Source organism: Protopterus annectens, chromosome 5.part0 (assembly GCF_019279795.1).
Source record: "Protopterus annectens isolate FY-2018-M chromosome 5.part0, PAN1.0, whole genome shotgun sequence".
Classification (NCBI taxonomy): Eukaryota; Metazoa; Chordata; order Ceratodontiformes; family Protopteridae; genus Protopterus; species Protopterus annectens.
In genome coordinates, this window is record NC_056735.1 from 559,297,280 (window position 1) to 559,311,164 (window position 13,885).

The 13,885-nt window shown below is 35.4% G+C and overlaps 1 protein-coding gene across 3 annotated transcripts in view; it reads left to right on the forward strand.

Moving 5' to 3' along the window:
• LOC122802701 (arylsulfatase H-like) overlaps positions 1 to 13,885 on the forward strand; it is a 672,840-nt gene that overhangs the window by 168,117 nt on the left and 490,838 nt on the right. For all 3 annotated transcript variants that reach the window (XM_044072448.1, XM_044072446.1, XM_044072447.1), the window contains exon 3: positions 4,999 to 5,142. In XM_044072448.1, coding sequence (XP_043928383.1) covers positions 4,999 to 5,142 — 144 coding nt within the window. The remainder of the gene's footprint in view (positions 1 to 4,998; positions 5,143 to 13,885) is intronic.

Consider the following 13,885-nt stretch of genomic DNA (forward strand, 5'->3'; position numbering starts at 1 on the left):
ACTCCCCACTCTATATCCTAGGTAGGAGACCTCCACCATATCCACCTGGCATTTGGTCAGCTTAATGGTCAGTCTTGCCCTCTGTAGTCTGTCCAGCACCTCCCTGACATGCTTAAAGTGCTTTGGCCAGGAATGGCTGTATACATAGGCAGAAACTGGAGCAATAAAGGACATTCCACATGTAAATTCTGGTCATTAACTTTAGCCTTAAAACAATAGGCAGGAAGCCTTCATCTAGCCTGGCCCAAGCCGAATTGTAAACATCAAAGACAGTCATGAAATGCTTGACTTAGCTTTCTTTACAGCAGAGGGCAATATTGCTACATTGATTTAAGTTCAACATTTCACAGCATATTCTTTCATTTAAAAAATAACAAGCTTGTAGTTCAATATTCATATTTACAAATTATGGAATTATCTATAACATTCTATCTGGCTTGGCTGACAGCCTTCATCCATCTCTACCAGTCTTCACACCATTATCTAAGAATAGTACCTGCCCCTCTATCTCCCATACCACCAGCTCAAAATAGGTAGTCACTTTCTGTGTTTCTCTGTCAGATGTTAAAAAATTGAATTAAAAATAGGCCAAAAATGCCTTTTTGCTGTATATAAACAGCATGCTTATTTCCTCTCCCCTAAAAAACTACCTGTAAATGCATAAAATATTTGCTATAAGGAAAATTAAAAACAAAAAATAATTAAAATAATGTTTCCAACATTCTACTTTTAGAGACAGTTCAGAGTTTCTAAACAAGTTTCCGTGACCATCTGTGCCCCCTCTGAAGTTTGTGAGGAAAGATAAAGAAATATTGACCACACTGTGCCAAGTATAACACAAGTTATATTGACCTCTGAGGTACGGGAAGAATGTTAAATAAATAATGATGTAGTTATCCCCCCCACCACACACACACACACACACACACACACACACACACACACACACACACACACACACACATGTGCAGCAATGTTCTGTGTATACCCACAAGAGGACTATTCAGGACATAGGTAATTACTAAACAATGCAAAAATCCACTTACGTAGCCCTGGTGTGGTGAGGCCACCAGCTCTGAGAAGTTCTGAAGGTCTGGGAATTCTGTGATGCATTTATCCCTTATTTATTTACTTAATTAATTAGTTATTGAGAGATGACTAGTGACAACAGGATCAGTTGCTTTCATACAAGCAACCTCACCAAGCAGTTATAACTATTTCTATGTATAATTCAGATGTCTGAATGTGATGATAGTGTGATATACCTCTTCTTTGTACCAAAGTTCCCATACATTAAAATATTGCACATTGCTACACATATTACATCAGTTTTTCAAAGCCAAAATAATAAGCAAGCAGAAGGTGGCAGCTAGTTATCTTCTTCTAAAATGACAGCATAGCAATTATACCTATTCTGTCTGTGCATATCAGATGTCCAGTTAAGTGGCCCATTTTACATCTCACAAGAGCACACTAGTTGTTGAAAGCCAGCTAATGACTTTTTAAACTGAGCAAAGACAAGATGGATGATTACTTTTATCCAGCCAACCCCACCCAGCAGTTATATCAATGACAAATGATGGATATGTAATATTGTTTAACCTCTACAGTCCACACAAACAAGTTATCAAACATAAAGCATTCCAATCCAAGTTGTTCCACACAAATTACAAAGACAGAAAAATATAGTCCAAAATATCTGGTTGACCTCTGCCAGAATTAAGGTAAAAACACCACTATTTTCATCATCCCAACTGCCCATATAAATCACAACCCCAAAAATATTACCCAAAATATCTGGTTGAACACTGCCAACATTATTGTAAAAAGAATAATTACACTTCCCAAAAAACATCCCCCTCTTCCCAATACAAATGAAAACACCAGAGATATTGCCCAAAATATCCAGTCAATTACTTATCCCACCAGCACTGCTTGTCTTTTCTGTGTATTCATAATTGTGTAGAATGTCCCTGATTTTAACCTCCTTCCTTCATTAAAACTGCTTCAGGTGATTTCTGTGCCTATATTCAAATGCTGCAAGGTATGTACTCTCATGACCTCACAATATTTTAGCTAATATAACAGTGTGATGTGATTTGAATGTCAAAAAGTCAAGTGGAGAATTGCTTAAAAAAATAAACATGGAAACATATCAGCTTCCTAAATCTAATTATTAAATCACAAAGCAAACATACCTACACACACTGTCCCCAAACAAATCACATCTCCAAACATGGGGTCTTGGCAGTCTCCTAACTTAAATATATCAATACTTTAGTCAAACAACTTGGTCTATAGGGAATCATCCACTTCACAAATAAAGTCAGTGGAGCCAACTTGTACTATAGCGGTGATTAATTAACCTTACTTTTGACTAAAAGTCAAACTGCAGAACATTATTCAACTACAAAGCTGACAGGTTGCATGGAAAACATATATATTGTATCTATCTATATCTATGTCTTTATCTATATCTATCTGTCTATCTATCTATCTACCTATCTATCTATCTATCTATCTATCTATCTATCTATCTATCTATCTATCACTGTGATTATATGACATTCAGTCAGTGATGGCTCTTCCAACAAAAATTAAACCGAACAACAAAATTAAGAAGCCCAAGCAATCAAAAATGGGTACAAATAGTTTCCATTTTCATTCACTAAACTCTGTCCCTAACAAACTTGTAATAGCAAATTTGTCTGAGTAGTATACCATTAGTGAAAGGGGAGTTCATAAGTTTATGTGTAGAATTAGGATTGGGGCAGGTACAGGGTTAGGCTTAGCACACGAGTGAAGTGGGCAGGCTTATGAAGACCCATTTTCCTTACAGTACAATTAAAAAAGACTTTCATGACTTTCATACACAGATACACACATCATATATACCCACAACGGTAAATCTATACCCTAACCTAATCCCTACACTACCAGAAACAATCACACATATATACATACACACACACACACACACACACACACACACACACACACACACACACACACACACACACACACACACACACACACACACACACACACACACACACACACACACACATTGAACAAACATTTCGACAAAATCACTCACATATCCCAAAACATTCAAAAAACAATCTGTCCTCAAATCTATGGCTTATTCGGTCCCTAACCCAGAAACACTTGCACACACATATACACACAGATACAACTAAACTCATTCAATTACCTAGCCTTTATGCTAAACCTTATCAACAAACATTCACACACATACATTATGTAAAATACCCCCTTTCCTAATCATAACCCTAAACTGTAAACACTCGCAGAAACTGCCATCCCAGTCCCATTTACCTGACAGATGTATAGTTGAACTTCCACTATTAGAATAATACAGCATTTACAATTAATGCACTTGGCTACTTTTGTACTTACTCACATAAAGACAGAGTCAAATAAATTGTCATTAGACATAATGTCAGTAGCCCATATCTATATCTATATTTACATCTATATCTATATCTATATCTATATCTATATCTATATCTATATCTATCAATGGATAGATAAAAATGTATTTATTTATTTACAAATATAGATATAGATATTGTATGTTATCCTCTTTCTATGGATCCTAAGTGGGTCAGTAACTCAAGCGATCCACACACGTCTATAGTCTGTTCACAAAATCAGGTGACATTACTAATACTAAAAGGCTATGGTACTCTGAAGTTTTATCTATTACCTGGGCCTAACATTATAGCTTTAAATTTTAACTGATTTTTCATATGGTCATCTAGTTGTAGTGAGAGATGGGTAGGCTTCTTAGCATGAACTACATGGATACTGAAAACTAGGAGGACAGGCCATCTGTTCCTAGACAGGCACAGTCATGGAGATGAAGTATGTGTTTTTCAATGTAATTTAAGGAGATTTATTTAAAGTAAAGGAAGGGTAGGACTTGAGAAAGCTGTATCTGGAGGTAGAGAATTATGTGTAGAAGGTTTGTGACTTTGATAGTTTTATGAAGATACAAGGTGGAAAACTGACAATGGAGACTTTTTACAGAAAGGGCAGAAAATGAATGGAACACGCTTCCTAAATATTTGAGAGCACCAAAAAATGTAACAGGATTCAACAGCACAGACTTGAGGAAATTCTTAAAATGGGGTAGATAAAACGAGACGAACAGTTGTATAAGCAAGTTGTGAAACTCAAAAGAAAAAAAATTGGTGTGCATGAAAGGTGAGCCAAGGAACCCTTATCTATCTTTGCTGTCTATGTTTTTTATAAGATTTGATAAATGCTTCTTTGGAGAGGATAATAAGGTTTGGAATGCATTTCTTAAGGCACTAGTACCAGATATGTCATAAGAGAACAGTGAAAGGATGGGGCATGTGTGAGAGGGACAGGTATGTAAGTGTTTGCTGCAACATAGGAACAGACTGTACAAAATAAATGTCATATTTTGGCATGTTTAAAATGTTAACAACCTTTCTACCAGAAGTATTACTGAGCAACTTTAGAGCATAAATATCCACCATTTAACAACTGCAGTAGAATTTTTAGTAGTTAGTGTTAGTTTCTAGAAGTGGGAGAACATCCAAGAAGATTTATTTCCTTATGATTTGAGTTTAGTAAACTTGCCTCTTAAAAACAGAATGATACACTCATCATAATTTAGTATAATATATTAATTTTTCACATAGGCGAATGTTTGCTTAAAAATGTTATGTATGAAAACTTCAATATTTTAGCTCATACAGTTTGGTTCCTTTCCTTGTTGTGGATTTCAGTCCTTTTCCTTGCAGTGGTTATACAGGAGCACCCCAATATATAAGTTATCTGCATTACATTTTATTATCTTCTAAACAGCTATGCAGTATTAACTTACTACACAGACTTCTTCTTGTTTTTGCTTGTTTTTATTAATAATTATATGCATCTGGCTGTTTACATTTTAATAAGAAACTGTTAAGATGATATGTAACTTGTTACCTGCTTGCATTTCAGGAGATTTCTTACTGCAGTACTTAGCTGTTGCTTACTCATTTCTGGGGGAAGTGCAGAAAATGACAGTAAACCAAACATCTTATTGATAATGGCAGATGACCTGGGTATTGGAGATCTTGGTTGTTATGGCAATGACACAATAAGGTAATTTGTATAACTTCTCCAGTAAAAGAAAATGTAGCTGGTTTTGCATTTAGTCCTGTTGTCTTCAAGTATAAACAATCGATGCACTGTGATGGGAATATGATTTGAAAGTTGCTATGACAGCAATATAATCACTTTTTTCAGCTGATACAGGAAAAGAAGGATAGGATTTTATACCGTGCATAGTCTTGTCCTCTTCAATTGTAAAAAAATGATGCATTAGATGATTGACAAAGCCTTCCTCTTCTCTTCCCCTTCTTTTTTCCTTCCCCATATTCCATAAATAAATTAATGTGCACATTTAAAGCAAATGCATCACAATCAAGGTTTCTAACTTTAAGTTGAGCAAGAGGCCTGATCTGGGCCCTTGGATTAAAAAAAATAACTAAATAATAATTAAGCTGCCTAGTTAAAAAGTTTTTGATATCACACTCTCATTGTATTTATTTATATAACAACATTAGAAAAATGAAAAGTATTGATAGGTCTGATAGCATCTATACTTTCCCAGGCAGTTAATTAACCAAGGGTCATTACAGTCTTTTGTACTTATTGTGTACTGAACTATAAAACAGTGACACTTCTGCCAGCAGAATTTATCATTGTTGTGAAGGTGTGTTCCTGTTCTAATAGATTTTCTAATCAGGAGCTTGTACTTTTTAAAGATGGGGTCAATAATTAAAATAGTCTACTGCTTTAAGGGAACTTAGGCAGAAACTCAGCTTAGCAACAAAATATATAAATTCTGAAAGGTCGTAAAAGCTCTTTCTAATGCAAAGGTGGCAACTGACATTTAGATTTCATTTAAAATAAATTTCAAGTATTACAGAAAAAAAACACTGACAGCAATTTTAAAATAAAACAAAAATGTTCACTTTGAAAACAGACTTAGCATTAGAAAGTGTAAACTTCTCTATTCTTGAAACTCATATTTCATAGGATCATAGCTTCATAGGAGTTTGCTAGGCTAATGACTCAAGAGCCTTTACCAACCTAGCCAATCCTATTCGATTTTACCCAGTATATGGCCCCTAGGAGCAGGAGGATGCATGTGTTTGTGCCTATGCCTTGAGTATTTTAAAGATTTTACATATTGTCCATATCTGTAAAGGACATATGCACCACCCTTTGTGTGACTTTATGATTCCCCATCCATCGATCCAGATTGGTCTTGAAGAAGGCCAGGGAAGGACTGTATCTTTTTTAAATGAACAAAGCTTAATTCAAAGAAAGGGCAAGCTCCTTGACACGTATCTGTATCTCAGGCATGTTCTCTTTGACTCACTAAGTTGAGATCCATAGAACAGGTGACCCTCATACTGTTTGTCTTGCAGATACGTAGCAGCTCTATCAAGGCTGGATTTCTGAGGGCCTTGTAGTTCAGGCATAGGTACCTCTTAAATGTCAATAGGCAACAGAACAAATGTAAAGGGCTTTCAGTCTCTCCACATAGGACATGCTATTAACAACCTGTATTTTCATAGTGAGGAACCTCTGAGGTCAGTCCAGTTGTTGTAAATGCCAGGTCAAGTGCATTCCAAATGGCACATTGTACATAATTATTGGTCTAATGATGGCTGTGTACAGTGGGACTAAAATCTCCCCTGGATATGGATGCCATAACTTTACTTTAAGGTTTTGCCAGATAGAATGATTTCATCACCACTGTGGACATTTAATGGTCAAAGTTCAGGCTACTATCTACATGTGTACCTAGATTACTTACCTCTGAGTTTACTCTTAGGGGTGTGTTGTTAATGTTGTAGTAAGCAGGGATATTTTATTTCCCAAAGGTTATGATAATGTATTCCTTTGCATTTAGTTTCAGGCTGTGGTTCTAACACCAAACATTTGCTTGATTTAGACCCTTCTGAAGGATATCTATAGCACTGGGAGATTCAATGATTGCCCCCAGCTTGCAATTCTCTGAAACCTTTTTAATACAGAAGCCTTCTTCATTGGCCTTGGCATCTGAGAAGTAAATTCTGAACAGAAGTAATCACAGCACTGAGCCCTGCAGGACAGCATGAGTAATAGGCCTTTTACCGGAACTTGAATCACTCACATTAACCATGTGTCCTGTCCTTGAACCAATTGGCTATCCATCTGGTGATGTAGTGGACTTATGCATAGTTTTATGAGTTTAATTATAATACCTGAGTGGAGAATTATGTCAAATGCCTTGGCTAGGTCATGGTAGGCAGTATGCTCTATTTTGCCCTCATCCATAGCCTTAGTGACTTTCTCAAAGACGCCCACCAGATTTAGTATGAATGAGATGCCCTCAACAAAGCTGAATTTGGTTAAGTCCAATGTTTGGACATTTCTTGTATCTTTATTTATCAGGTCCATGATTATGCTTTTCATGGCCTTACAAACAAGACTAGTCAAGCTCATGGTTCTGTAATTTCCTGGGTCAGTTGACAGTCCTCCCTTATACAGAAGGATGACCATAGGTGTTCTCCACTCTACTGGACCAAAGCCAGTCTGGAGGCTGTGGTAAAATAGAGATCCAATTGGGCCTGATAGGTCCTGATTTAAACTATTTAAGAAACAACCTGGTTTATTGTTGTGCCCCACTAATGCTGTGCTTTTAACTTTAGAGAGCACTGTGGTTACCTTTTTATTGGTAATAACTGGCACATGAAGAGTGGAAAGTATTTCTTGGGGGAGACCTAGGGGTGATGGGGAAGTGAAGTTTGAGATGAATTTATCAGCCACCATATTTGCTTTATCTTCTGGCTGAGTATAGAATATGCCTTCTATAACTAATTTTGCACATTGTTGGGTGTTGCTCTTAACAGAAAAATGCCTTATGGTTATCCTTAGCTTTGGAAGCTATTTTTACCTCAAACTCTGCTTTCACAGACTTGACTACTTCCCTGATTCACTTGTTTATACTAATGAGAGACTTATTCCTGTGTTGTGCACATTCCTTCTTACTTCTCAACAGGATTTTTTTTTATTTGTTATACAACATATTAAGACCATGGGCCCACCAGGGTGACTTGTTTTTGTGGTTTGACCTGAACTTATTCTGGTTTAGTACTGCCATGTCAGTGCAGTTGTTTATGTGGTTGCACAGAGCTTTTTTGTACTCTTCTGTATAGAGTTCTGTGTTTTCTGGGTTTGGCAGAGCTTGGAGTCTAGCTATGCCATCACTTAATAGGAGGTATTTTGCCTTAGCAAACCTCTTAAAGTTTTTGTGGTTCAGTCGGTTTTATCTTAATTTCCAGGGAGTTTGCCTTGTGATCTGATCTTACCAGTGAGGACATGACACATGTGAGAGGGTGCAGTGCTGTCCCATATTTGTGAGTACCAGACCTAGATATTTGTTCCTCTGGTGGGAGTGCAGACCAGCTGCTGCAGCGTATTTGGAATTCACAATGTCAAGGAATCTTTGGGTCTGTATATCAGTGGTCATGTATGCCTCCCATTTAATGGACGGGTAGTTAATATCACCCATTAGTATGGTACTGAGCTTGTTTTTAAGTGATTCAAGTAACTCTTGGTATGACGTGCATGTTTCCTGGTTCATGGAGGGAAACCTGTAGCTAGCAAGAATATGGTAATGGATTTTTCCTATAGTTAGTTAGATATGGAGTAGGGGGCATAACTAGAACTACATTTTTAATTAATTAGAGTATAAAAAGATGTATTGTATTTGAAGTCATTTGTCTGATGAAGTTCTGTGGATCAGGACGAAAGCGCTTACCATCTTTCTGTTTGTGGAAATAAATTTTGTTTTTTAACCAGTGGATTATTGGCTCATTTCTTTGGTACAAAAGTACAATTTGCAACAGGTACAAAAGTACTACTGAGTTTCTGGACACCTTGGCGGCCTGTCTGTATTTTTTGTAACAGTTTTTTTTTGTGTTTTGGGCAGTTGTTTGTGATGCCATCCGAGGATATCCTTAATGACTCAGTGGAGCTGACAACTAAAAGCTCTGATTACAGCTTGCTGCAGCGAGCCATGGTGGATCTAACTAACTTAGTGCATAATCTCTCGCACAAAGTTGATTTGTATCTGGCTACGCCCCCTGATGGCATCAGATGCCATTCCTGCACGAAGAGTGAAGGGAATACAGCGTCCTCTAACTTGCAGAACAATCTAAGGGATTGTAATTTACATTCCCACTTACAACAAGCTTCTACTAGTGGGAAAGGACCATCGGAGTCCATTCCCTTGGAATCTATGCAGCAGCTCGATTCCATGTGGCCAGCGATGTACTCAAGTAGAATCAGTTGGACTAACTGCTGTTGGAGCCCCACTATTGAAAGACTGGCTGACAACAACTGTAACACTAAATAGTGGGTAACCCTCTAAGACTGGTTCTGGTAACAAAAGCTTACATTACCTTTTGGAAGAATGTGACTATTATTTAACAAAAATAAAATGCCTACAATTAGACAATGTGTACTTTTATGAATGCATAAAAGAAAAGGTGGTGCCAAAGGGTTTAAGGATGTGGCGTTACTCAAACAGCCTAAAAGCTGATTCTGTCTTTTCTAAGGAATTAACTGCAATGTTTGATCAGCACAGATTTGATTATATGAACTTAGTAATTAAGCACAATAATATTATAATTGGTGAATTAATTCAGTCAGTTACTGAATTAGATAATGTTAAATGTACTCATAGGCAATATAATGATTTTAAATATGAACATATTAAAATGTATGCTAACATTGATTTGTTAGTTAGTAATATTAAAGCAAGAAAGTTGAAAAAATTAAATAGAGACAAGAATGAATATAGTAAGTGTCTAGCATACCCCAGCCCCCCACCTTCACAAGAATGGGGTAATACATTTAATGTAATTGAGATGGCTGATAACAATGGTGCTTCTGATCATTAATCTCACATAGACCAAGAAGAGTGTTTTTTAGACGAAGAAGAATACCCTCAACTGAGACGTTCAGAGCATTTGTAGAACAGGATGGGCCCGTTAGAAAAGGACAGTCACCCTGTTCCCCAATTTCAGAGCAACCCTTGGCAGAGTGGGGGGGTGCGAGAGGGAGGAACACCTACTGCAGAGGATGGAACAACAGGAAGTAGAAATATTACAGGTTGAAGATGTTTTTGTAGAAAGGCCTGAGATACAAATAGGATGTCAGGACCATTTACTACTTGAATGTTCAATTTTATTTAATACTGCTTGAGACTTTAAAGTTTATAACTTTTCACAGATTGATATAAGTACTAGTCACTGTGATATGTTTTCAAAGGGTTTGGGTTTTGTACCCTGGCAACGTAGTGACATAGGTAATATCCTAATGGAATTGAAACTATTCACCCACAAGTTGAATTTTAGAATATTGTTTCAAAATTCTGTATCTAATCAGACAATAAACCCCTTAGCAATTTCCAGTACCTGTAACCCGCCATTACATCCTATGGTATTATTATTTGAAAGGATGTGTGAAATTGATATAAGGACTATATTGTCTCAACATAGAAGTATTGATGAGATTACAAAGGGGAAGTAGATACTATTAAAGAGATTAAGATGTTTTTAGACAAAATAAGAATTTTGAAACATGATAAAGGGGGTGGAATTGTTCTAATAAATCAAGATGATTATAATAATAAAATGTTATTTATATTGAATGGTAGAGGGTACTTGAAGTTATCCCTTAATGAATTAAATGGAGCATACCGCAAGATTAATAATGAATTACAGGATTTATTTATAGAGGGCACAATATCAATTGATACATTAAATTATCTTTTGGTTATACACCCAAGAATCCCTATTATGTTCGGATTACTGAAACTACATAAAGACTTGGCACAGCCCCCCCATGCGCCCAATAGTTGATTCGAAAGGGTCCATCACACAACTCCTAGCAAAATATTTCAACTTAAAGCTTAAACACTTGATAAGTAGTGAGATACATATATGTAAGGACTCATGGAGTTTTTTAAGATCAATTAGTAATATTCCATTTAAGGAATCTTACATATTTTTTACCATTGATATAAAGGACCTTAATTCTATCATTCCTCATAATATAGGTCTTGAATGGTTTACAGAGTTTCTGCATGTTAAGAAAATTAAACATTTTGATGTTTTATTATTCAGTCAACATATGGAAATGGTATTGAAGAATAATTTTATCTTACTTAATAATGAGATTTTTTTGTAGCAAGAAAGGGTTGCCATGGGCTCAGCATGTGGGGGCTTGTATGCCAGTATTGTAGTAATGCAATGGAAGAAGAAGTATGTATTTTCCAGTAATTTCTTCATTCACATCAAATATTATTGCCGCTTTTTGGAAGATATTTTTGTGATTTGGGACGGACATTTTGAAATGGTTAAGGAATTCATGGATTATATAGGGTCCAATACACAGTGTTTGAAATTTACTTGAAATGTTAATTTACATGAAATTTCTTATTTAGATGTTTTATTATGTAAAGATTATGAAAATAAGAGAATTTTGTCTAAAATTTACAGAAAAATTACATATTCCAATTCATTGCTACATTATAGTAGTATCCATCCATATAAACAGAAGAAAGCCATAGTCAAGGTAAAATTAGTTTGAGCAGCTCAGATGGTATCAAATATGGATGACTTTTTAGATGAATGTGATTGTTTGAAAAATATGTTTTTAAAAAGAGGTTATCCCTTTAAGTTGGTGAATGATATCATCAGTGAAATAGTGGACAAGAGAGAGAAAGGAATTTTTATTTACCCTTGCTAACTGATGAGTATGTACAGGATCAAACAGCAATATATGTACCCATTAGGATAGAAGAGAGTAATGAAAGGAACTATAATGTGTCCTTTATATCCAGTTTTACTATATATAGCATGGATATAAAAATATCCTAGAGAAGAACTGGATTATTCTGAAACAAGAGAAGAATATGAGACAAGTTATAGATATGAGTCCAATAATGGTATTTAGGAGAGGAATGAGTCTAAAAAACTCCTTTGAAAGGGTTAATAGTGGAATAATGAAAAGGAGTGGTTATATGAATAAATGTGGCATGTGCCATTTTTGCAAGTATATTTAGGAAGGGGATATCTTCCAAATTAATAAGAGGAAGTTTAAGATCAAAGAGAAATTTAATTGTAATTCAGAAAGAGTAGTGTATTTTGCAATATGTGATTCATGCTGCTGTTATTATATAGGAAAGATGGATAGAAAACTAAAAAATTGTATTTATGAACATTTATATGCAATACGTAAAAAGAAGGATAAGAATGCCCTAAGCAAACATGTGACAGAGAATGAGGGACACTCCTTTAAGTTTTTTGTGTTGGATTGTATATGCACTGATATTAGAGGGGGTGCTTGGTCATTACTTCTGGAAAGGAGAGAACTGTATTGGCAATTATTTTTTGATGCCACTAGTTGGCCTGGTTTGAATGAAAGTATTGCCATTAGTTCCCTTTTAAGAATTAGGGCCCTAATGAGATAAAACTTTACATGATTTACACCTATATAAATTAATAGAAGTACTGTCACACAGTTGTGAATATATATTTTTACCTATACGTATGACTTGATTTTATTACAGATTTGCATATGTGTGCCTTTTTATATATTATATATTTTATATTTGTATATATTATATATTTAGAGTATTAATCATATTTATTATTTTAATGTATAAGAATAATTTATTCTAGGTTTTAAATTGTACATATATACATGAGTACATTGGATTCATACATATATATATATATATATATATATATAGATATATATAGATATGTATATATATATATATATATATATATATATATATATATATATATATATATATACATACTTTTTGGTGGCTGCTATTAGGTTATGTGTTGACATTGTCTACATTAATTATTTACACTAATAGGAATACTCCTTTAATGGGGTGTAACTAGAACTACATTTTTAATTAATTAGAGTATAAAAATATGTATTATAGTTGATGTTATTTGTCTGATGAAGTTCTGTGGTTCAGGACGAAAGTGGTTACCAGCTTTCTGTTTGTGGAAATAAATTTTGTTTTTTAACCAGTGGATTATCGGCTTGTTTCTTTGGTATGAAAGTACAATTTGCAACAGGTACAAAAGTACTACTGAGTTTCTGGACACCTTGATGGCCTGTCTGTGTTTTTAGATATGGAGTAGCTCAAGCTGGTCATATTGTTTGACCAGTCTTGAGGTGGGATTATCCTTTATGTAGATAGATACACCTCAGCCATTCACTCTCTCATGTTCAGTGGTGGATGAATGGAACATATGCTCGATCTTATCGCTATGCACTGCTTGAGTGCTTTCCATGGCTTTATACCATGTGTAGGTAATTGCACAGACTTCAGCATTCTTCAGGGTGAGGATGGCTTCTATGAAGTGCAGTTTATTGCTGAGACTCCGAGCACTGAGCAGTAGTACCTTTAGCTTGTCTTGAGTAGCTTTTGTTATGATAGAAGGTTTGTCTGTTTGGCATTTAGTGGTGGATAATGTTTTTGCCAATATCACAAAGCCTAAAGGTAACAGGTGGAGACCATGTCTGACAAAGAAACATGGGCTGTCAAACATGTATTGCCAGGCTGACAAATATTGAATCTCTTTGGAATGAAATCATTAGATAAGCCATTTGTTAAGGTCAATCATTTTCTGTCTGTATTCTGGCATCAGACTTGGAGATGGTGGAATACTACTCAGTGTTAAGCTCATATCTACCTGTGACACATATTCTGAGAGTTCAATTAAGACTGTCTTCATATAGTCCTTGGAGGTAC